The 24,970-nt window shown below is 42.2% G+C and overlaps 3 protein-coding genes across 4 annotated transcripts; 1 reads left to right on the plus strand and 2 right to left on the minus strand.

Moving 5' to 3' along the window:
- Positions 1-11,042: 11,042 nt before the first annotated feature.
- Positions 11,043-11,805, minus strand: LOC128734663 (39S ribosomal protein L21, mitochondrial). Its single transcript, XM_053828959.1, has 2 exons — positions 11,689-11,805; positions 11,043-11,633 (listed from the first exon to the last, which is right to left on the minus strand). Exons 1-2 carry the CDS (start codon positions 11,732-11,734, stop codon positions 11,077-11,079), a joined length of 603 nt encoding a protein of 200 aa, XP_053684934.1. The 5' UTR covers positions 11,735-11,805; the 3' UTR covers positions 11,043-11,076.
- A 1,121-nt stretch (positions 11,806-12,926) lies between these two features.
- Positions 12,927-14,715, plus strand: LOC128734662 (POC1 centriolar protein homolog). 2 transcript variants are annotated; one of them, XM_053828957.1, is made up of 4 exons: positions 12,932-12,982; positions 13,054-13,932; positions 13,989-14,252; positions 14,352-14,715. In XM_053828957.1, the coding sequence occupies exons 2-4, from the start codon at positions 13,066-13,068 to the stop codon at positions 14,544-14,546; spliced, it is 1,326 nt and encodes a 441-aa protein (XP_053684932.1). In that variant the 5' UTR covers positions 12,932-12,982; positions 13,054-13,065; the 3' UTR covers positions 14,547-14,715. The 2 variants fall into 2 exon arrangements, with proteins under 2 accessions (XP_053684933.1, XP_053684932.1); XM_053828958.1 differs by lacking the exon at positions 14,352-14,715 and having other exon boundaries at positions 12,927-12,996; positions 13,989-14,264.
- Positions 14,620-15,442, minus strand: LOC128734664 (copper transport protein ATOX1). Its single transcript, XM_053828960.1, has 3 exons — positions 15,270-15,442; positions 15,010-15,088; positions 14,620-14,913 (listed from the first exon to the last, which is right to left on the minus strand). The coding sequence occupies exons 1-3, from the start codon at positions 15,276-15,278 to the stop codon at positions 14,783-14,785; spliced, it is 219 nt and encodes a 72-aa protein (XP_053684935.1). The 5' UTR covers positions 15,279-15,442; the 3' UTR covers positions 14,620-14,782.
- Between the last annotated feature and the right edge of the window lie 9,528 nt (positions 15,443-24,970).

Here is a 24,970-nt window from a genome sequence, read left to right on the forward strand (position 1 = left end):
GGCGTCAAACAGTTTGAAAATGCCGCTTGTTTTCATTGATGCTGGAAATAACATCAATGGCGAAGTGTATATCGGTATTTTGAAGAACCAAGTGCTTCTTGAGTGGGGTGACGAGTAACTTCTCTGAGGATCAATACGTTGTCCTACTCACCGCTTCCAAGAACATAATCTTTTTACTACCTACTTTTTCAGTATAACCTCAGCCAGAGGTCGTCTTTATGGCATTATTACGTATGGTAATAATCCGTATGACTACCGTATTTATGGCTTTCGTCCGGGCACCGGATAAAATCCGTCTTGACGTCTGTTGGAACACTGTTAAACAGTCATTAACGGGATAGTGTAACGAGAGTACAACGTGCCCAAGCATCATGTTTTCGTGGATTTCAGAGCAGCATACGATACAGTTGAACGCGAACAGCTATGGCAGATTATGCACAAAGCTACCCTGGAGTGAGTGATGTGCTACGTGCGCGTTTCGGAGACACTCTCGAGTTCTTTCGAATCGCGCAGAGGGTTGCGGCAGGGGGATGGACTGTCCTGTATGTTATTCAATATCGCTATTGAACGTGTGATACGGCGAGCGGCCATCGAAACGAGAGGAACGATCTTCAGCAAGAGTAGCCAACTCCTAGCCTTTGCAGACGACCTCGACATCATTACTAGAAACCTTGAGATGACTGTGACAATCCACGCCAGACTAAAAACGGAGGCTAGGAGGATAGGGTTACAAATCAATACGTCGCAAACCAAATATATGGTAAGACGAAGCTCCAGAGAAAGCAACATTTGCCTCCCACGAACAGTGACTATTGACGGCGATGAACTGGAAGTGACTGTCAAGTTCCTATATTTGGGATAATAATACGAGTAAAGAGATTCAACGACACATTTAAGCTGGAAACGGAGCCTACTTTGCCTTCTGCAAGACGCTTCAATCAAGGAGCATACACCGCCGCACAACACTGAAGATGTACAAAACGATAAACTACCAAACTACGGCAGTTCTCTACGGACTTGAGACAGCAATTTTGCTGACGGGAGTCATACGTGCACTTGCCGTATTTGAACGAAAGGTATTGCGGACTATTTTTGGCGGAATACAAACGGTAAGCGGAGAGTGGCGGAGGCGTATCAAACACGAGCTACGAGCACTGCATAGAGAGATTCCCATGGTACACCTGGCGAAAGCAGGTAGGCTACGGTGGGCTGGACATGTTGTAAGGATGCCAGACGATAGTACGACGAAAACAGTGTTCATCAACACCCCCACTGGTCCGAGAAACTGGGTTCTAAACGGGAAAGATGGCTCGACCAGGTTCAAAGGAATTTGCTACTTCTGAGACGACTTCTAAGCAAATTGGCGATCAAGTTGAATGGAGACAACTGCTTGAAACCGTCTATGCTGTCAACGACGATTACGACGAGTTTGGTGGTTGTATGCACGGTGAATACGGGAGTGCGCTATAAATACAAAAGATAGAACAATACTTGAATTTGCAATTTTGTAGATAGTAAAAAGAAGCTCTCTGCCACATACATTATATAATTATACTGTACTCAGTAATACATTTAAGATATGTTTGCCAAACAAAGGCTGTACACCCCTTGTCAAATTGGAGATGAACAGAGACGTCAAATTGCTAAATTGCAAATGTGAGTGTGAGACGCAGAAAAAAAACCACTCTAACAATTCTCGCGTGGCAGGGCTTGTTCGTTCACTTTGACTCAATGTTGATTCATTTGACAGTATCGTCTCAGTCGAGCAAAATTTGACAAAGTTAAGTATGGGACATTTGTAGAACCAGTTATTATCTACAATTTTGCTGAATAAAGTTTTACTGTATCTTTTGTATTTACGGTGCTACAATGCTAGTACCTTATTAGTGACTAAATGAATGCTCATTTAGTTACTAATGACGTACTAGCAATGTATCATCGTAAATACAAAAGATACAGCAAAACTTTTTCAGCAAAATTGAAAATGATAACTAGTTCTACAAATGTTCCATACACAACTTTGTCAAATTTTGCTTGGCTGAGACGGTACTGTCAAATGAATCAATATTGAGTCAAAGTGAACGAACAAGCCCTGCGCGTGGGACTCTAAGAAAGTGGATTTTTCGCAATATGATGCATATCAAATATGAGCGGGTAATCTTTTAATTATCTGTACTAATTTCTATTTATATATCAAGACGAAAAATACTCAGAAGAAAAGTTCGTAAGAATTTCATCCCTGTTTAACTAATGCTCCAAATCTATACGTTCAGACCAGCCAAAGGTAAAACCCGCCATACCTTGAACTGCTTACGATGTAACGGCGCTGCGATATCTCTTTCTGCGGATGTTTCGAGACCCGTTCGCTGTACAAAAGCTACGTTTTATCCGATAAGTTTCATTCATTTGCGACCGATCGGCGTTCCGCTGATGTACGACCTGCTGAATTGCTTGCTTCTCGCGCGGCAGTCCTACCTATCTACTGCGTCCAAGAGCGTCCGCGAAACACACCGGAGACATAAAGAAACATGTTTTTACACAACAATTTTACCGTCGCACCTACGCACCGTTGGCCGTATTTGGCAGAAAAGTTCAACTTCAAGAATGTATAATTTACCCATGGGTATTTATAATAAATATCGACAACGGCAGCACAGTGCATTAAATTCAATGAGTTCATACCCCGGAGAATGGAGTTTAGAAAATGCAAATGCCATTAAAAGAATCATATTTTCCAAACAAATTTTATTGCGAAAAAAACTAATCACACGAAATATCAACAAACAAATGTCTCTTGTGTTGTGATTACTCACCTCACCTTAATAGTTATATCTATCATTGTTTGATCATATTCAAGCACCATTTTTGCAAATCTTCTGCAAATCTCAGGTGCTTAAGCTTCGCCTTAGTTTTATTGTTCATTTTCCCCGAGGCGTAGGAAATATCGACCGGTTCAACAGTACTATATTGTACAACTTCTTTAGCCGCTGCTGGAGGCGCCCCGGGCAGGAGAAGTGAGACATCCATCAATCATGCCAGTCCGCGCAGTACAAAAAGACACCTTATTTTGCTGACGGAACACTTGACAAGTGTTGCTTTAATGAAATTGGACCCTCTTTGTTCAACTTTTGGAGACCAAAGCTTGTCCAAAATCGACGTCAACCCACGCTCTCATCAACCGGTGCGCTGATTTGAGTTCATTTCGGACGGAAACGGAGAGCTCCGTCCGTTTGGGAATATTGACGACACAATGAGCTACTCTAGGCCCGAACGCTGTGTAGTATTTGACTTTCAAGCAATTATTCATTTTGTGTATAATATCTTTGAGTTTAAACCTTTTGACACGAAATGGTAATTTAATTAACATGAAGAATTTGTAAAAGTTACAAAAATATCAGTAACACGATCGCATGGTTCTTGTAGAAAACTACGCAAAGATCGCATTACGCAATGTTGTTTGTGAAGCAAGTTTAGAAAAAGTGTGTGTATTATAGAATTCTTCAATCATGCTTATTTATTATGATTGATTTAACAAAATTTATTTTGAATTGTCAAAATGCAGTTACAGCTTTGACAGTTTCAAAGAAATTGCTGATGTGTTGAATAGAACAATTCTATCTCATATACAATACTTTTTATAAGTCTAGACTGCTAGCCATCAAAACAAATAAGAACAATTGTGAAATTCATATTACCGAAAAATTAAAGTTCCCAGAGAACAATCCAAGCGTTTAAAAGATCTTTGATTTTGTTTTAATTTCCGAGCTGTACACATACAGTTTTTTCTAGCAGCGACGCCACAAGCATACAGGCACTCGCTACTTAAAAGGTAGGATTCGTCTATTGAAAAAACTATCGTTATAAAAGGGTTAGGTATAGTTTTAAAAGAATAGCTAATGACGTAGTTGTACCATTGAGATACGCTTTTTCCGACAGGAAGCTATTATCTCTCGATCTGTTTCAAACAAACTGTTAATTACCTGTTTACCTATAAAAAGTGACTGTGAGTCTTGAATGGTCCCAAAAAGCTTATATCGAGCGGTCAAAGTTCACAATAATAATGCGATGACGAAATAAATAAATCGTCGCGATCTGAGTCTTGTGACTAACAAGGTGCTAGTTAGTGGAGAAACAGTGGTTTTGTTTTAATGTTTATTAAATTCGCCAATTTATTAGCAAATTACTTACGTTTTAGTGAAAATAGTCAACAAATAGCGTTACATTAGTGTTACATTCTTTTCATAGTTTCTTTGCACTTACCTTAAAATAATGATTTATGATGTTCTTTCTAAATAAAATTTTGATTTTGTAAAACATACTCAAATTTTTAAATAATTCACAGAGCGCAAGCTTAAAACGTTCGTTCGATTCAGTTTTTGGGTTGTACCCTACCGGATCTAGCAACCAGTGCTACTAGGTGTACACTAAGGTGAGTAGAGACTATCGCCCCTATTCTGTATTTCGAACGAATCTTTATTTCGTTCGACTTGTTTCGAACGAGATGTTTTGACCATTTGATTTTCCTGGCGGAAATTTCGTTCGAAAAAATTTTCGTTCGTAATACCAATCCGTTCGAAATATAAAATAGCGGTGTATACTAACCTTGGTACAAGGGGGTTTCTACAGAAGTGGCCCAGAGTATATGCAACAAATTCTGCAGATTTCCATCGATGTATTGTTTCATGTTTCATATAAAATTTTTAGATTATTAAGTATGTGCATCGGTTAACAATTTTCTTCGGAAAATTCAATCTAATATAATCTCACACTAAAGCAGCCAATTCTTAAAAGCGTCCTGGAAAATGACGATTACTTGAATCAATCATTTCTCTTGCCAACGGCCAGGCCAACTGTGCAGCATGTGCCGCAGAGAGGAGAGCATGTACCGCAGAGAGAATAAATCCAAGGAGTCAAGTGGAACCAGAAATAATACAAATTTTTGCAGTTACTTATATGGATATAGGGCGCTCACTTTTCGATGACGTTTCACCTTCAGGGCATCAATTCGGACTAATTTCAATCTTGAATGTTAAAGGCGGTTGAATGAAAGGGGTGGTTTTATACTTTACGAAAATTGTTCAGGACATCACATTGGACTAGGTTTAATGCTGAAACGATGGGGTGGTTTTGCACTCTGGTGTACTTGCCAAGCACAGATATCAAATTGGACTAGGTTTAATCGCGTTCGTAAAGAAATTTGTTGGGACGAGGGGACTTTGTCACTCTTTCCGGCGTACTTCCCAAGCACAGATATCAAATTGATATAGGTTTATGCGCCGTACCGTAAAGAATCTTCGACCTATTGGGACCTTTTTTGCAAAAAACACGTGCAAACCATGATGACGTCTTTTCTTCGACCAATCAGGATGCAAGGATTTCTAGTTTGACAATGCTTCATTATCTTCAGTTTTTCAATAGTGTACACTTACGAAATAATAGCGTTCTTCATTTGAGCCAATCTTTAGAAGATGTTCCGATCGATTGGTGCACAAATATTGAAAATCGATCGAGAAACCGCTAAGCACTTAGCGTTCAAAACCTGACCACTTTTCGAGAAAGATTTTTAGGAATGAAACCCTACCCAGCCAAACCTTGCCGTAAGACGTAGTACTACGTCAAAAATAAAATAGGTATCCAGCTTTTCACGAGCCATAATGGCGGACGTGTTCGTAATATTTGAACAGCATTTTTGACATTTCCCTAATACATCGCACGTTTTCTTTCCGCGCGTTCACGGTAAAACTGAGGGATGTACGGAAAGACAACGTGCGATGTATTAGGGAAATGTCAAAAATGCTGTTCAAATATTTCGAACACGTCCGCCATTATGGCTCGTAAAAAGCTGGATATTTCAACCCGTCACTTCACATATGTATCACACGCTCTTTTGTACCAGTGTCCTCTATTTTCACCACTTCGAAACCATTTGTGCCACTCTTTGACAAGCAACACCCGAAATTTCATTCGTTTTCCCTTTTCACTCAGCCGCTGATACACATAGGGGTAATAGGGGCATAATGAGCATGCGGGGCAAAATGGGCCACCGTTCGTTTGGGCATATTGAACAATCAATTTCGCTAATTTTAATAATAAACTTGTTGATAATGTTCTTAATAAGCATCTCAATAAAAACTGCATCCAAATTCATTGACATGTCTGAGATATTGAGAAAAAACTCGAGCCGACTCAGGATTGTAAAAATACTATAAGAATTGCAACCCACAAAATAAGCTCTATAGCTATTTGTTGCGTACTCTGGACTTCTCCACTCCATATATGGTTACTATTACCATATATGAACAATCACTTTGAGTGATTGCGATATTTTTTTGTTTTATCGCATTATTATAATTATTTTCGATCAGCATAGCTGTAAGGGGCATAATGAGCATACCTGGCAATGTATTTGTACATAACCAATAAACACTAAAAAATAATATAAACATTAAAATAACCCAGTCAAGTATAATGCTGCGTAACTGTACGCAACAATTAACCCGAAAATAGAGGTTACACAGCAAAAGTTGTGTCTTTCATCTACCAGCCACTTGAGCCGCCATGTTGCCTATGTTGTTCAACTGAAAAAAACCGGTAAATCGAAACCATCATCGTAACAACCGCTAAATGAAATGAAAATAGTCTCCATTTCTCTTTTTGTTTATATTATATAATCTTTTATATTATTTTCTAGTAAAAACTGGCTAAAATGGTAACTTTAACTAAAGTGCCCATATTGCCCCGTATAGTGGCCCATTATGCCCCGTATGGTTTTTGAACGAAGCAAAAAGTATCGTTTTTTAAACATTCAAATTTGATGGTTGTTCGTAATCAATCAATATTGTAACATTGTTAATTTATCAAAGACATGTCAAATCGTAAGTTTATGTTAATTATTAGAATTTTGATTACGCGCTACATGTTTTATGATGCATTTTGCTTAAGTGGCCCATATTGCCCCTACCACCCCTATGTCAAAATCTGTTGTGCAATGCTGCCAGAAAATCTGAAAATTTAAACAGTGCAACCGAAATTCAACATTCTTGCAATTTTGCATTATTTAAAAAATCGTAGTAAATTCTAGAGTAAATGAAATAAATATATTTTTGCACTATTGTCATTGGTATTGGGAGTACTTTCAAGAAAAAATAAGAAAAGGAGGGGTATGAAGTATGTTCTGACGGAAAACCACTATTCCATTAGGAATGAAAGAAAGCGTGGACCTCCCGTACCAAATGCTTTTCATATAGATAATGATTTATTTACAGTCGTTGGGAGTATCCTTGCTAATAAAGGTTAAGTGATACTCCTAATCCTCGGGTATGAACTAATGGCATTTAGACCACAAGCCATGCTGCAATTGGCCAAGGATATAGCGTCCTATTTCGCTCTCTGAAAATAGATTAAAGACACCAACTACCAAAAATATTAGTTTAAATAATATAACACTGAGTAATTCACGTTGAAACGGGGTCACTACTGACACGAGGTCTTCAAATATTAGAACTTTTGTAATCAAGTCGAAGATGGTTAAAAAATGAGAATTATACTTTTAATACCTCGAAATAGTGGACCCCTCTTTCACTAAGGGGCCCGACACTTCAGCAAACCTTGACATCTATATCAAGTGATATTTTCTAAATTTGCAATGAAACAACTAGCAAATAGCACAGTTCTGTATAGAAGAACTGGGTTTTCAAATAGAGTTAAAAAAATTTGGCGGCTATCTTGGATTTGATCGTCATTTTGGATATCAAAAAAACGCCATTTTCGCCGTGAGCCCCCCAACCGATTTTCATTTTAAGAGCATCATTTGAAAGCAGAGAAACAATGCTATGAAAAACGTTTATCAAATTAGGTGTGCATATTTCCAAAATTTACTATGAAATAAACTACAAATGACACGATTTTGTAAAAAGGAAGGATAGGGCATTCAAATGAAGCGAAAAAACAAATGGACGACTTCTTAGATTTGGCCACCATGTTGGATTTTATCAAAAAATCGCCATTTTCGCCATGATTTTCCCCAACCAATTTTATTTTTAAGACCATCATTGGAAAGCTGAGAAACAATGCTATAAAAAACGTTAATCAAATAAGGTGTGCTGTGGCATTAATTAAATGAAACAATTATCAATAGCAAGGTTTACAGTTCTCATGTAATATTAAATCATTCTACAGAAAGTTAATTCCACTGAGGCCGTTTCTTCAACATTAGCATTATCAACGAGCCCACACCTAGGAAGTGACGAGGACGTTAACGACGCTTTTTACGCGCAGTTTGGATGTAAATACGATAACTGCCCAAGACATGACGTCAAAATCGTCTGCGGAGACCTTAACGCTCAGGTTGTCCAGGAGAAGGAATTCAGATCGGTTATTGGAAAGTTCAGCGTACACCCGCTTACGAACGAAAACGACCCTCAAAACGGCTCATTGACTTCGCCGCCTCCAACAATATGGCCATACGAAGTACCTTCTACCGGCATAGCCTCCCATATCGGTACACCTGGAGATCACCACAACAGACGGACTCGCAAATTGATCACGTTTTGAATGATGGAAGGCACTTCTCGGATATCATCGACGTTAGAGCCTATCGTGGTGCAAACATCGATTCTGACCCCACCTTTTGATGGTTAAAATGCGCCACCGACTTTCCGTTGTTACCAATATTCGGTACCGTCGCCTGCCACGTTAAAATCTGGAACGACTCAAGCTACCTGAGATTGCTACTGAGTACGCGCAACGCCTTGAGACTTGATACTACAACGGTATCCAACTGGAAATGACGGTGGCATATACCCCTCAGCAAGATGATGTGGCGGAAATGTTCAACAGGACATTGATCGAAAAGGTTCGCTCAATTCTCAAGCAAGGTCTGAAGCAGCATTAGCATCGGTTTATCTCTTGAATAGAAGTCCAACTATTCAAGGCATCACCAGTTGGTGTTGGCCAACAATGGCCAGGCGTAAAACCCAGTTTGGATAAAGTTCGTGTTTTTGGCTGTAAAGCATTAGCTTGGATTCCTGGACAGCAACGTAAGAAGTTGGACCCGAAAAGTCGTGATATGGTCATGATTGGATATGCTCCAAATGGCTATCGGCTTTGGAATCGAAGCACGCGAAAGATACTGATTGCTCGTGACGTCAAGTTTGAAGAGTCTTCTTTTCCATATTCTGCCTCGGTGGATGGTGGAGCAGATATGTTCCGTTTTTGGTTCATTTCTCGTTAGAGCAAGAGGGGGAAGATACACAGCCCTGTGATGAAATTGTTGCCGAAGAGATGAACCAGCAAATCGCAAGCCGTGAATCAGAATGTGAAAGTGCACCATTAGACACAGAAGCAGACGACGCGCTCCCTTCGCAATCAGGAAGACACGCTACTCAAGGAAAAACATCGTCAAGGCACAGCGAACGGGAGCGCAGGCTTGCCGGTAAGTTGTTTGATTATTTTACCGGATTTAGAGCAACTGCTGGTGATTCACTTTTCTCAGATGTACCGGAAGCATATCATGAGGTTCAACATCGTCCAGATCGGGACAAGTGGATAGAAGCTATCAACGACGGTAAATGGTCCACCAAATACAGTATGTTGACTGTTCAAGTCATTATATAAATAGAAGCAGCCTCCAAGGTGCTGGCATGAGAAGTTCAATCAGAAGCTAGTGGATTTGGATTTCCAGAGGTCAATGCATGATTACTGTCTTCATACAAGAATTATAAAAGATGACGTGATTTATATTATTTTGTATGTGGACGATCTGTTGTTTGCCGGACGAAAACTCGAATCGATCTCAAAGTTGAAAAAGCAGTTGAAGTCAAATTTTACCATGACGGATTGTGGAACGACAAGCTACTTCTTGGGCATTAAGCTAGATTACAACCGAACGGAGGGCTCTCTGCGTTTGTCTCAGGTAAGCTGCATTGAAAAACTACTGGCGCATTTCAACATGATAAGCTGCAACCCGGCAAAGGCCCCAATGGAAAAGGGTTTACAACTTTATCGAGACGGTGATCCAACAAATGAACTATATCGTGAATTCTTGGGATCACTGATGTATGTAATGCTTTGTACAAGGCCAGATTTGTGCTACCCTATTGAACTTCTTGACCGTTTCCAACAATCTTCTACTACATCTCATTGGCAGTCTCTAAAACGAGTAGTACGTTATGTGAAAGGAACAAAACAACGATGTTTGTTGTTTAAACGAAATGCAATTGCAAAAGCATTGGTAGGATATGCGGACGCGGATTGGGCATCAAATACAGAAGATCGATAATCAATAAGAGTGGTTACATCTTCACGGTATTCGATAACGCAGTATCTTGGTCAAGCATAAAGCAAACCACCATTGCAACACCGTCAAACGAAGCTGAGTATGTGGCACTTAGTTCGGCTGTTTCTGAGGCAATTTATCTGGCATACTCGAAGATCTACAATTAAAAGATGCAAAAGATCCAGTGATAATCTTTCAAGACAATCAAGGAAGCATCAGTATGGCTAAAAACTGCGAGTCAAAACGATCTAAGCATATCAATTTATTCGGGACCACGTAGCTAACAAATGAGTGGAACTGAGATATTATATGAGATCAGCCAGCAAATTTGTTTACCAAAGCCGTAGATGCTGGGCGCATCAAAGAACTTTCTATGATGATCGGATTATCAGTTTGAGAGGGGGTGTTAACATAGCAACAATCGACTAATAGGTTGCGACGAAACAGTAACAACCCTGCTAGGTTGCGTGTTTGTCATAGATATATCAATTTAGATTTTTTCATTCCAATTCCAATTTTCATCCTGTTCGGAAGCTTTAATAAACGTTTAATATTTAAAGCCAGAGTTTTAATTCCAATAGATCTATATTCATCTCGCCCCGTATGGTCCTTACCCAAAACCCTCGAGACAGTATAGGTACTTGTAACTTGAACACTTTTCAAAAACAAAAGATGACCGGTGACTTTACCAAACCAAATTCTTTTTAAAATATGTAGATAACCTAGAGGCCGCTGTTTAAAACAAAAGTCATTGAAGTTTAGATTTTCTACATTTATTATTCTAAATAGCATACCAAAATTCAAAAGAATTTTTCTGGCAAATTAGTCTCACCTTGCGTTTCTACACCATTCGGATTAATTTCTATCGAATTGATTCGAATCATCGTTTGCTGTGTTCGGTAGAAATTGATACGCATGTATTGCTTCCTTCGCTTCTTCTTGAAGTGTGTCCTCGTGTGCGAAAGTGACTTTTCAACGATTGTTGCTTGAACATCCACCAAATTAGGCGAAACTAGCGGTCGTCCAATCAGGGAAAAATCCGTTCCACCCGCAACGAGTACCTTATCCAGTCGAATACGGTCTCCATTTGTAGGAGGCCAGTAGCCTTCGACAATAACTATATCCCCGGCCGTGATTTTGAATTGTTTACCGCAAAGTTGTACTACCGCGAACAAGCGCCCTTCATTGCCGGATGCAATTTGTTTGTTAACCTTCTGTACGACAGATCCATCGGTAAGCTGGGGTATTGCCACTGTCGAACAATATCGGCTACATACAGCGGCAAAAGGAAATTTAATTGCCGTTTGAGCCGAAAATGGATTAGCCGCACCGGAGGTTGACGGGGAGTGTTTAAACACTGAAATCAACCACAATACTGTACCATTTATCGTTAGTAGAATAACAAAACTTACCAGAAAATAACGCTGGCCATTTGCTAAATATTTGTTTAGCAAACATTTCAGAAACAGAAACCGCTAAGTAGTGAAAATGACAAGTTATTCTACAATTTAGATAGACTTTCAGGAAAATATCGGCACTTCCAGTTCGGTACGGTTACGGAATACACACGCAAAAAAGCAAAAGCACGGTAATGTTTTGATTTGTTGACAGTTCACCACAGTTGATACGAAAAGTGACAAAAATTTCAAAGAACGATTCACGAGGGTATCTTGTCATGTTGAACTTCGACACTGAAATTAATCTGCATGTTTTAAGCTGGAATCACACGCACCATCAGCGAACATCATCGGCAACGTATCGTAACGGAACGTCAGTGATGGTCGGTTGCATTTTCAATTGGCGATGCCAGCAGTGAAAGAGATTTCGTATAGGCTGCTGTGCGTACAGGAAATCTCGTGCCGAACTGTCAACGCGTGAGTGTTGACAAAAGCAAAAATACTTCCCTTCCTTTTTTCTCACGCAAAACCCTGAACAATATCAGCAACGCTGGCAAGGCCAAATGTGCGCATTCACACGCGCCCGGAACGTCACATCACGGAACGTCACGGCACTCGTGTGAATGCTGTGAATGCGCTCATTGAAAATGCATGGAACCAGGGATGCCAGGTGATTTTTTGAAAAGTCTTCACGAATCAAGGAAAAATGTCTTCATTTGTCTTCCTTCGGCTTTCCGCCCATTTAAATTGCATGGTGAAGACATGTCTTCACATGTCTTCAAGTGAAGACATTTCACTTTTTTGTAACAAAAATAAAGATAGAATTAACAAAAGGGCGAATGTCGCAAGCGTAAACAAACCGAGTGAGGGTTGATTTTTCTATGCTGGTCCACCAAAAAGTAACTCTCACTCGTTTTGATTACATTTGCGACATTCGCCCTTTTGTTAATTCTATCTAGAAATGTCTTCAAAAATGAAGACATGTCTTCACTTCGGCATCTCTGCATGCAACCATCACTGACGTCATTTGATGTGATTCCAGCTTATTACGTAATTTGTGAATGGCCATACGATTCAAAAAATGGAAACTAGTTGACCCAACGTCCAAATCCATTTTATCGTTTAGCCACAGTTGATTTCGTCATAACAAACCTCGTTAAAATCCAAAAAGTGTAAACTGGAATGCAAACGGTTTTTGTAACTTGTAATTTGCAAATTTAATTGTGTATTTTAACTTTAATCGAACAAAACAATTGAAAACCTATTTGTAAAAGTTAATCCACAAGTACTAACTTCGTGTTTAATCAAAGTACGACAATCTTAGTAAGCATATGCATTATATGTGGGTAACTGTCTACTTTTTAATTTTTCATTCCGCAGACCCGAAGTAAAATGTCCGATCCTGTGCTTATTCGACATTTGAAAGGCCACCGAGGCAAAGTAACCGGTATTGCGTTTCACCCGGAAGGAAATCGTTTTGTAACAAGTTCAGTTGACAGTACAGCTATTGTATGGAATATGAATGAACAAATCCGTTGTATGCGTTTTGCGGCCCATACGGATGTAATTAATGATGTCGCTTGGTCCCCGGATGGACGTATTGTTGCTTCTGCTTCCAAGGACCGAACCATCAAAATCTGGGTACCGTCACTGATGGGCAATTGTGATGAATTTCGTGCACACACTTCCAACATACGGTCGGTAGACTTTGATTCAAAGGGCAAAAAGCTGATCACCGCTTCCGACGACAAAACAGTAAAACTGTGGCGCGTATCACGCAAACATTTCGTGTCCTCATTTACAGGGCACACAAATTGGGTGCGGTGTGCACGATTTTCCCCTGATAATAAATTAATTGCTTCTTGTGGGGATGATAAAACGCTAAAGTTATTCGATCCGGCCTCCGGCAATTGTATCCACACTTTCGTCGATCAGAAAGGAGCCGGAAATAAAGTAGCATGGCATCCGGATGGATCACTGGTAGCAATTGCCCTGGATAATGCTCGGGTAAAGATTTTTGACATAAAAATTCGGAAACTGATCCAGTACTACCGGATATTTGATGGACCTGTGAATTCATTGGACTTCCATTCTTCGGGAACATATTTGATCACTGGAAGTGACGACGGAGCTGTAAAAATAATTGATTTGCTGGAAGGTCGGCATATCTACACTCTTACAGGACATACAGGACCAGTGACCGCTGTAAAATTCGCTAAAGATGGTCACACATTTGCTACCGGAAGTGACGATAGACATGTAAGAAAGCTATGCTTTATCAATATGTTGTCAGTCTAAAATTATTTTTTTTGCAGATCATGCTTTGGAGGGCTAATTTTACTGGGGAATCCTCGGATAACTCTTTATATACATCTGAGAGCAGCGACGTTCAGCAAGAACAAACGCAGAAACACTGTAGACAGTCGGTTCCATATTGCAAGAAACTCAGTTACGACGATTATCGTGAAACTGATGACGATGACGAACTACAATTTGGCAACAAAGAGAATTATCCAGACACGAGCGTTCTGGTAGATGCTCGCAAAACAGAAAATTTCCAGCTCACAGATGCCGTGGAGGTTTGCGAATAATTATTCTGCTCTTTCTTAGTTTTGTCGTTTAACAAAATAGTTATATTTTTAATGTCGATTAGTAATTAAGAATTTCTATGCCTCAAGGAAATTGTAATAAGACTAAGCAGCGCACCTCATCAACGTTGCTTGTCGGAATCCTGTATAAAACCCGACGAATGGATTGGAAGCAATAATTTTGAGAAGCATGTCCTCTGTAAGCTGGGAGTAATTGAAATGGCCATGCTGAGTCTTGAGCGAAGGGTATCAATGATTGAAGATGTTGTACTGAATCGAAGTTAGGACAAAACATTACATTTTCAAGCCAATTTTGTACATACTTTCATGTTAACCATCCGAACTGCTTTTATCTACATATTTGAGACACTGATTAGTTTACGGCTTTATTTAATTAATGAATTAAAAACGTGTACTATTACAAATAGTTATGCTTATTTACCTTATGCTAGAAATCAAGCTAACGTGTAAATAAAATAATGAATCGCGAACATCCCTGAGTTCAAATAGAATTAAAGTTCCTATTTTACTCCAACATAGGACACCTCTTTGCCTGTTTTCTTGATAGTTTCAAGCAATTCTTCCGACGTTAGTTTTGAGGTAACGAAAACTTTTTTGTTGTCCAGATCAATATCAACTTTCTCGACTTTTTCTGTGAGTAAAAAATTAAAAATAAATTAACAAGTTAAATCGCTTTTAAAAAACACTCGATATCTGGTTGCTAACCAACTGTTGGCTATTTGCTTACCTTTCAACTTGCCAAGGACCCTTTCCACTGCCCCAGAGCAGCCGGTGCAAGTCATTTCCACTTTGAACTCATGCGTTGGCTGCAAACAGGTGTTTACAATAAGTCCAGCACCATATGATTTCATTGTAGTATGTAAATTATTGAAATTGATTGCAATTGAGTAAACCATATAACTCCCTAATCTAATCAAGTAGCTAGATTGTATTGATAAAGTGCTATTCCTCCGTGGAACTTGCTTTGTGTTGTAAAACACGACTTACCGTTGCCATTGTACACTCAAATAATAGTATACTGGTATTTATCTAATTTACGAAACTAAAATCGCGTTCAGAATCCTCGAAATAGCAGAGATTTTGTTATTTGGCGACTCAAAAATTAAATATTATTTTAGCATCCGTGCTGTACATTGAAGAAAAAAGAAGCAGACTGCTGTTCGAGCTTCGAGTGTTCGCATCGCACAGGCCACAGAATGTCAACTTTCTAAAACACTGATACAAAACTGAAGGTACAGAATGCTATAAAATGCTCTTGAAAATGCTACAAAACGCTGTTTTTTACTTGGATTCCAGATATACAGATTACCGTGTACCCCCGTTGGTATGACCTTCTTTAATCTGAACATTTTTAATCTGTACCCCGGTGGTATGAATGCGTTCACATTAAAAACCGATCAAGCGTCACACACAATTGACGTTAAAGTGGAGCGGTAAATTAAAAAAAAAGCAAAAAATCTTAATGCGTTTCCTCTTGCTCAGGAGCTTTGGCAATATTGCTAATATGCAACTTATCTCTCTCCAGCACTCAAAATAGACCATTTTAGTCGAAACTGCCGAGCCAATTTCGTATTATACAAATCGAACCTTCAGAATTCGCGCATGTTTGAGATGTTTTCAAAACGTTTGTTTTCGTCAAATCAAAACAACAAGTTCATAGGGTGCGCGTCTTGCGCGTTTGTGAAAATGAATAGAGTTACCAAATATTCAGATTAAAAATGAACTCGCCCAATCTGAACGAGCTGTTTTTCATATTAGCGGGGGTTGAGTGTACCTGCATAAATTTTAAACTCGATGGTAAAATTTTAATTTCTTTTCAAAATAGGTTTGTAAAATATTGAATATTGAATATGGAAACTTAAAACCTTGAAGCTCTTACTTGTTTCTTGTTTCTAGTTGCATAGAGCCGGGGTGGCTCTTGCTGAATCAAGAATTCTTCTTTACTGTACTCGGTCCTGGGCTACTCGTCGCCAATTCGTTGAGCGTTTCGACACATGCAAGTCGGCTTCAACATAAGTGGTCAAGCCGCTTAGCATGTTGAGCACCTCTGTCCCTGGTGCCGGTTCTTGGAGAGAATGGATTTCACTGCACGGTCGTCCGGTATCCTTGCGACGTGGCCGATCCACCGTAGTTGGTCAACTTTTGCCAGGCTTACGATAGGAAAAATAGTCCGCAACACCTTTCGTTCAAATACGGTAAGTAGGTATGTCTTCCGCAAGTAACGTTTCTGTCTCAAGTCCATAGAAGATTAGTGGTTGGCGATGACCTGAAATCCCATATATATGAACTCGTTTTGGCAATTTTGCCGACTTTGGCAATTTTGCCAACTCACTACACTAGACATTGGCAATTACCTTTCCCGTGACATTTGAAATAACGTTAAAACAGTTTGACGTTCAGTCATCGAATGTGTTTCATTAAAATCGTTTACTTATAATCACACTTCTTACATTTTAAACTTTCATCCCTACTCTATTATTTCTCTGAAGTTTAAAAGTAGGAGGTGGAGTTAAGGTTTACTTCATTTCTATCCAGCTTACTGGTGTTGGTAAAAAGCTTGGGCAAGCATCATCAAAAACGTTTCATTGGCCACCACTTGTCACTTACAAGTTGTGGTAAAAGAATTCATTACACAACAACAATCTGTATCATACAAGACGTTGAAGTGTCACAATGAAACAAGCAACATGTAGCGCGACTTCTCGTCGCAACATTCGCTCGTGACCCAATTCGATTCTCGGAAGGAAAGTAGTAAAGTAAGGTGCTACGTGCTAGTTGACGACGGTCAGTTCTTGCGAGACACACAGCAATGTTTTCACTGCATGGGGATTGTCCCTGAAACATGAGTCAGGTTGATCTGGCTCGATTTGGCTTGCTGAAGACATTAACCAATAACATCTTCTTGTGGGAAATATTTTCAACGAGTAGAGATTCATAACGTAACAATTTACGTTGGTGCAATCGTTTGCTTGAGAATTAGAACATGTGAAGTACAACACGTTGGTGCAAGAGCAACGATGTTGTAAATTGAAGCACAGACAAACAGACGAGACACTCGTGATAATTCCATTGTCCAATCAAAAACCACTCATTTTTCAAACAAGCATGTTTCGCAACATGGCCACACCGCGGCGCGCAGGTGTTGCTTCGAGTTTTCAGTATAAAACCATACAAATGTAAAAACCCTACAGCATAAAACCCAGCAAATGCAAGCTACTCCGCGACATGCCATAACAGAGGGTGCTAGTGTGTAAGCAAAATGTGTAGGACGATGGTTTTTAAAGGATTTTCTTCTATATGTCATGTCAGTTCGTCAGTGATTGAAGTACCGTGTACCCCCGTTCGTATGACCTTCTTTAATCTGAACATTTTTAATCCGTACCCCGGTGGTATGAATGCGTTCACATTAAAAACCGATCAAGCGTCACACACAATTGACGTTAAAGTTGACCGGTAAATTAAAAAAAAGCTAAAAATCTTAGTGTGTTTCCTCTTGTTCAGGAGCTTTGGCAATATAGCTCATATGCAACTTGCCTCTCTCCAGCACTCAAAATAGACCATTTTAGCCGAAACTGCCAAGCCAATTTCGTCTTCTACAAACCGAACGTTCAGAATTCGCGTAGGTTTGAAATGTTTTCAAAACGTTTGTTTTCGTCAAATCAAAACAACAAGTTCATAGGGTGCGCGTCTTGCGCGTGTGTGAAAATGAATAGAGTTACCAAATATTCAGATTAAAAATGAACTCGCCCAATCTGAACGAGTTGTTTTTCATATTAGCGGGGGTTGAGTGTAACAGTTAATTTTACGATGTTGGGTTCTGGAATCGAGGGTTGTTTCTCACGATCCTTTTTGTAATATGAAGCATGGGAATGCAGTACGTATAGTACATCATCAACCACTTTCAGTTCATCGTTGGCAATTCGCACTGCCCGTGGGAGGCGACCGTTGTTGCTCTGGAGGCTCTTCGTTTCATATACACCCAGTTCTTTTTTGTACGGGTTTTTTTACACGGATTTTTTTTGCACGACTTTTTTGCAAGGTTTCTCGAAATAACACGGTTTATTTTTGCACGGTTTTTTTTACACGGGACGCATCCCCCGTATAAAAACAGAATTTGGTGTATTTGGTTTTCGATGGTTTGATTTTAAAAAAGGTTGTACTTACTTATGTGTCCATGTCCGCCGGTCCGGCAGAACAAAGGGATGAAATCAGAGATCTCCACTGCTGACGGTTACCCGCCATGGCTTTTACCTGTCGCCAGGACAGGTTCTCGTCTACAGCCCAGATGTCGTTGGCTAAGCTCCGTCGCCATGAGCCTCTGGGTCTGCCTCTTCTACGCTGTCCTTGTGGATTCCAGTCGAGTGCTGCTCTGCAAACCTCGTTCGCTCCTTTCCTCAAGGTGTGTCCGATCCACTTCCACCTACGCTCACGAATTTCTGTGGCTATCGGCCGTTGATGACACCGACGATGGAGTTCCTCATTGAATATCCAATTATCAGGCCACCAGGCACGAATAATATATCGCAGGCACCGGTTAATGAATACCTGCAGTTTTTGCGTTGTCTCCGCTGAGACGAACCACGTTTCGCAGGCATACAGCAGTACGGATTCAACGTTTGAATTAAAGATTCGGGTTTTCGTACGTAGAGTGATCTGGTTTGAGCGCCAAATGTTTCGCAGACCTGCAAAGGCACCCCTGGCCTTCCTGATCCGTGTGGCTATATCAGTCTTGGTACCACCATCGGGCGTTGTTTGGCTACCAAGATATTGAAAGACGGCTACCTGCTCAACTTGTTGTCCCGCTACTGTAAAGTTGGTGGAGTTGTGTTCACTACCATAGACTTAGTTTTCGCTACATTGACTGTGAGACCTGCTGCCTGGGAGCTCTCGGAGAGGTCGTCTAACTTGCTCTGCATATCGTTTCGGCGTTGTGCGAGCAAGACAATGTCGTCGGCTAGGTCGAGGTAATTTAGCTGCTCCATCGTTAGAGGATTCCAAGGCAATCCTCGATTTGGTCTACTGTCAATTGCTCCAACTAATATCTCATCCATAACGATGAGAAACAGAAGCGGTGATAAAATGCAGCCCTGTCTCACGCCAGCAGTAACCCTTATGGGGTCGGACAAGACGCCGTCGTGCAAAACCTTGCACGAGAACGCCTCGTACTGAGCCTCGATGAGATGGACTAGCTTATCTGGAACTCCTCTACGCCTAAGTGCGCCCCAGATGTTTTCGTGATTGAGTCGGTCGAACGCCTTTTCGAAGTCAACGAACACCAGCAGAAGAGAGTCCTGGAATTCGTTGATCTGCTCCAATATAATGCGGAGCGTTGTGATATGGTCTACACATGATCGGCCAGCACGGAATCCAGCTTGCTGCCGCCGGAGAGTAGCGTCGATCTTCTCCTGGATCCGGTTGAGGATTACCTTACAGAGTACTTTGAGAGTAATACAGAGCAACGTGATGCCACGCCAGTTACCGCATTCCGTTAGGTCTCCTTTCTTAGGGACTTTGACCAATATGCCCTGCATCCAGTCCACCGGAAAAGTTGCGGTTTCCCAAATATTGATGAAAAGCTGATGCATCATCTGGGCAGACAAAGATGGGTCAGCTTTGAGCATTTCGGCTGAAATACGATCTATCCCTGGCGCTCTATTGGATTTCATACTCTTGATGGCTGCTACAATTTCATCCAGCGATGGCGCCTCCGAGTTCACGCGATTTATTCGACGAACTGTAGGCGTCGTACGCTGCTGGTTTTGTTGGTCTCTGACATTTGAAACTCGGAAGAGTTGTTCAAAATGTTCAGTCCATCGCTTAAGCTGTTCTGTACGGTCAGTCAATAGCTGACCAGCTCTGTCCTTTAGCGGCATCTTTGTATTCATCCTGACACCACTAAGGCGGCGAGAAATATCGTACAACAAACGGATATCACCATTGGCGGCGGCGGTTTCTCCTTGTTCGGCTAGGGAGTTAGTCCAGGCTCTCTTGTCCCGCCTACAAGCACGTTTAACAGCCCTCTCCAGTTCGGCGTATCGTTGACGGGCAGCTGTCTTAGCCGATCTGGTCCGCGCTCGCTCAATGCCGGCTTTCGCCTCTCCGCTCGTCGATCTTCCTCCAAGTTTCATCCGAAATCCACTCCCTCCGCCCACTGCGCGCTTTGCCGAGGGTTTCATCACTGGTCGTGATGAAGGCGTTCTTGATGCCGGTCCATTGCTCTTCGACGGTTCCACCAGATGGCAACTCCGAGGCTCGAGATTCAAGTTGTTCAACAAAGGCCCTTTTCACCTCAGGATTCTCCAATCGGCGGACGTCGTAGCGGCACCCAACCTTCTCCTCCCGTCGTTGGACACGTGCGACGCGCAGACGTATCTCAGCGATAACAAGATGATGGTCGGATGCAATGTCAGCGCTGCGTTTGTTGCGTACATCAAGAAGGCTCCTTCTCCATTTTCGGCTGATGCAGATGTGGTCGATTTGGTTTTCTGTTCGGCCGCCGCGGGAAACCCACGTGACTTTATGTACTGGTCTATGGGGGAAGAGCGATCCACCAATGACCATGTCGTTATTACCACAGAATTCTGTAAACAGCTCCCCGTTTTCGCTCATCTCTCCTAGGCCATGGCGTCCCATGACGCGTTCAAGGTCCGCGTTGTTTGAGCCAATCTTCGCGTTGAAGTCGCCCATGTAAATTTGGATGTCCCCCTTCGGGATTTTCTCAACCACGCTGTTCAGCTGGCTGTAAAAGCTCTCTTTCTCCTGCAGGTCGGCAGCATCTGTTGGCGCATAGCACTGGATTGCCGTAAGGTTCCTAACCCGTGTTCTAAACCTGGCAACGATTATTCGCTCATTTATTGGTTCCCACTTCATCAGGGACGCATGTGCCCCTGGGCTCAGTAGGAATCCAACTCCTTTTTCTCGAGTAGCATTTTCACCTCGTATGCCAGAGTAGAGCAAGACTTGCCCGGATGATGTCCTGTGTTCGCCAGTACCCGGCCAGCGGACCTCGCTCAGCCCCAGGATTTCAAGCTTCAGGCGGCTAGCTTCCCTTGCAAGTTGAGCCAGCTTGCCCTGCTGGGCAAGGGTCAGTATATTCCATGTTCCGATTCTTGTCCGTGTTTTCATGCTAAAGGTCGTTGCCAATAATCCGGAGAGATTTCTTCTTTCATTTTCATTAACTTTTTGTGTGTTCTGGTACAGTAGGCTGTTAACCTAAGGTCCTTATCCCGCTGATGGGGCTGCCATCTTAATGTGGGCGGGAGCCACTGTGCCCCCTTTCCTGTTAGCATACGACAACCGAAGTTGCGTACCCCAGCCGGTACCTCGTGGAGGTAGGAATAGGAGTTAATGAACAGAGGTTATGGAATGCAAAAAAAAGGTTGTAGATTGAAGATTTATAGATTGCGTCCGCCATCCCAAGGTTTTTCCGCCAAGGCCCTGAAATACGCACATAACACATCACTCACTCCAGGGTAGCTTTGACCGGCCGGTAAAGGTCCTACACAAGTGGGTTGTGGGTCGGTCAGGGCCAGATTTGTCTTGTATCAACCAAACAACCTCTGTTAAGAGCAGACTTGTCCAGCACTCAGTGAACTTATTTAGCTGTAACACCTCAGCCAAGTAAAATTCGAAAATATTTTGTATGGGACATTTATAGAGTAAATTATTATCCATAAGATTGCTGAACTAAGTATTGGTCTATTTTAGTATTTACGGCGCACTCCCAGTTCACAATGGCTGGTGCACCAAATGCTGGTGGATGGTAAAATAAGGATCGGCTGGTCAATCTGTGCACTTACGGCCAACAACGTGTGAAGCACTGTTTTAAATGCACTGGTTTCAGTCATCGGGCGGGAAAGAGCAAAATCCCCGAACAGTCTAAACGCGAGGAAAGCTACTTCTCGAAAGTGCGATATTACTATTATCGCAGACCCCTTGCGTGTCGCCAAGGGCAACGGTAACTGAGTAACGGACAAGGGTCGGATGACAGCGATTGCTATCACAAGAAGGGTAGGTGATCGCTGCAGTCACCCCATCGACATCTCTATATCGAACTGCAGTAAACGTCAGCGACAGCATGTCCTAGGCGCAAAATTTGACAGCGGGCCCAAATCAGACTGCTGGCAGTTGAGTGAAACGCAGTGCTGACATGCTATCTCATTTTCGCATACACGAGATGTTGGCAGCGAAAACATGGTTGCCTGCCAATGGGGTGGCTGCAGTCGATGGCGTTTACATCTGTAGCTGCTTCGCTCCCTCTAGGTGCTCACCAGAGCAGTTCTTCCGGATGTTAGATAAGCGATGGTACGTACATATAGGGATGGTCATACCACATACCATCTACTAGAGCTGCGGCACAGTTTTTATAGTGATGGATGAGATGCAGAAGCGGGTGATTGGCCAATCAACCCCCGAATGTGCAGATTAAGAATCAAGGGCCAATTTTTCAATATTAGCATCATTAACGTGTACAGCGCTCACCTCGGAAGTACCGATCATGACAAAGACGAAATTTAAGCGCAGTTAAAAATTACGACCGCTGCCCAGGACATGATGTCAAAATCATCATCGGGGACTGTAACGCTCAGGTTGGTCAGGAGGAGGAATTTAAATCGGTGATTGGGCGGTTTAGCGCACACTCGTAAACGAACGAAAACGGCCTAGACTTGTCGTCTTCGCCGCCTCCAAGAACATGACCATACGTAGTGCCTTCTTCCAGTATAACCTCTACCATCGGTACACCTGGAGATCAACCAACCAGACGGAATCACAAATAGACCACGTTCTGCTAGACTTTTCTGACATTATCGACCTCAGACCCTATTCGGGCGCTAACATTGATTTGGATCACTACCTAGTAATGGTAAGGATACGTCAAAAACAATTTGTTGTCAACAACATACGATACCGGCATCCGCCACGGTATAATCTAGCGCGACTCAAGCAACCGGATGCGTTATCTCTCGAAACTGCGCTGCCGGAAGAGGGTGAGCTGGATGAAGCCTTTCTTGAGAACTGTTGGAATACTGTGAAAACAGCTATTAACCGTAGCGGAGAAAGTCCTAGGCTGTGTGGCACCGAATCGACGTAACGAATGGTTTGACGAGGAGTGCCAGCAGATATTGGTTGAGAAGAACGCAGCGCAGGAACAAAAGCTGCGTAGAGCCAGCCGTCAGAATATGGAGCGATACAAACAGAAGCGGAGACAGCAAACCCGACTCTTCCAGGAGAAGAAGCGCCACTAGTAGGAGAAGGAGTACGGAGAATTCGAGCAGCTGTATCACTTCCACGACACACGGAAGTTTTATCAAAGAGTCAACGAATTTAGCAAAGGCTTTTTACCGCGAGCTGAAAGGTGCAGAGATAAAGATGCAAGTATCTTGACTGATGGCCGTGCGGTGATCGAAAGGTGGAAGCAGCACAACGATGAACACCTGGATGGCGTGCAGGCGGAAGACCATGATAGCGGAGAAAGTGACCACATTGGTGTAGCAAGCAACGAAGATGTGCTACCGCCATCGATATCGGAAGTTAAAGAAGCTATCCAACGGCTGAAGAACAGCGGGATAGGATGGCATTGGAGCAGAACTTATTAAAATGGGCCCGTACAAGTTGGTTAGCTGTCTGCATCAACTGATTGTCGAGTTTTGGGATACGGAACGCCTACTGGAAGAGTAGAAAGGTGGGGTTATTTGCCCTATCTACAAGACAGGCGATAAGCTGGATTGTGAGAACTACCGAGTGATCACTATCCTGAATGCCGCATACAAAGTGATGCCCCAAGTCATCTTTCATCGAGTCCCCACGCATCACTTGTTCATCGATTTTAAAGCCGCCCGCTTGGACAGTACCGTGTTAATCGACGGGGATGGATTTGAGGTAGTCGACGAGTTTGTATACCCTGGCTCACTGGCAACAGAGGACAACAATGCAAGCCGTGAGATTAAAAGGCGTATTATCAGCGGAAGTCGGGGCTACTACGGACGCCACAAACACTTGCGATCGAACAATCTAATCTCGCCCACACTGTACAAAACGCTAATTAGACGGTTATCCTCTACGGGCATGAAATGTGGACACTGCTAGAAGAGGACCAACGAGCACTCGGAGTTTTCGAACGGCGGCAGCTAAGAACCATCTATGGCGACGTGCAAGAGAACGGTGTATGGAGGCGAAGAATGAACTATGAGCTCGCGCATCTCTACGGCGAACCAAATATTCAGAAAGTGGTTAAAGCTGGACGGATACGTTGGGCAGGATATGTTGCTAGAATGCCAGACAACTATCTCGCAGAAATGGTTTTCGCATCGTATCCGGTAGGAACAAGACGGAGAGAGGCACAGCGAGCGAGGTGGCAAGATCAGGAGGAGCGAGATCTGGAGAGCACTGGGTGCTCGCGGAACTGGAGACCAGCTGTTAAATAAGTAAGCTAGGTAAGCTTACGGGCGAGTTCAGGGACTGCATGCCGGATGTCATTGGAAGGGACTTCAATACCTGGGCAGTCGAGTGGGGTAGTTGCCATACTACCCCTATGGGGCAAAGCTTAATAGAAGCTCCATGCTGGCTGGACGTAAGCATGACAAATGACGGTTCCGTTAGTACCTTCTGCAGCAGGGTATAACAATCAATCATCGATAACATCTTCTACGACCCATAGGGTCCGGTAAGTACACGCATAGCGATTGACA

This window comes from Sabethes cyaneus, chromosome 2 (genome assembly GCF_943734655.1).
Source record: "Sabethes cyaneus chromosome 2, idSabCyanKW18_F2, whole genome shotgun sequence".
Taxonomy (NCBI): domain Eukaryota; kingdom Metazoa; phylum Arthropoda; class Insecta; order Diptera; family Culicidae; genus Sabethes; species Sabethes cyaneus.

Coding starts and splice junctions, on each gene's coding strand:
- LOC128734663 (XM_053828959.1), bottom strand. CDS start 11,734: ATGTTTGCTAAACAAATATTTAGCAAATGGCCAGCGTTATTTTCTG. Junction 11,634..11,688: donor ATGGCCAGCGTTATTTTCTG/GTAAGTTTTGTT, acceptor GGTTGATTTCAG/TGTTTAAACACTCCCCGTCA.
- LOC128734662 (XM_053828957.1), top strand. CDS start 13,066: ATGTCCGATCCTGTGCTTATTCGACATTTGAAAGGCCACCGAGGCAAA. Junction 13,933..13,988: donor CCGGAAGTGACGATAGACAT/GTAAGAAAGCTA, acceptor TTTTTTTTGCAG/ATCATGCTTTGGAGGGCTAA. Junction 14,253..14,351: donor AGCTCACAGATGCCGTGGAG/GTTTGCGAATAA, acceptor CTATGCCTCAAG/GAAATTGTAATAAGACTAAG.
- LOC128734664 (XM_053828960.1), bottom strand. Junction 14,914..15,009: donor GGTCCTTGGCAAGTTGAAAG/GTAAGCAAATAG, acceptor TTTTACTCACAG/AAAAAGTCGAGAAAGTTGAT.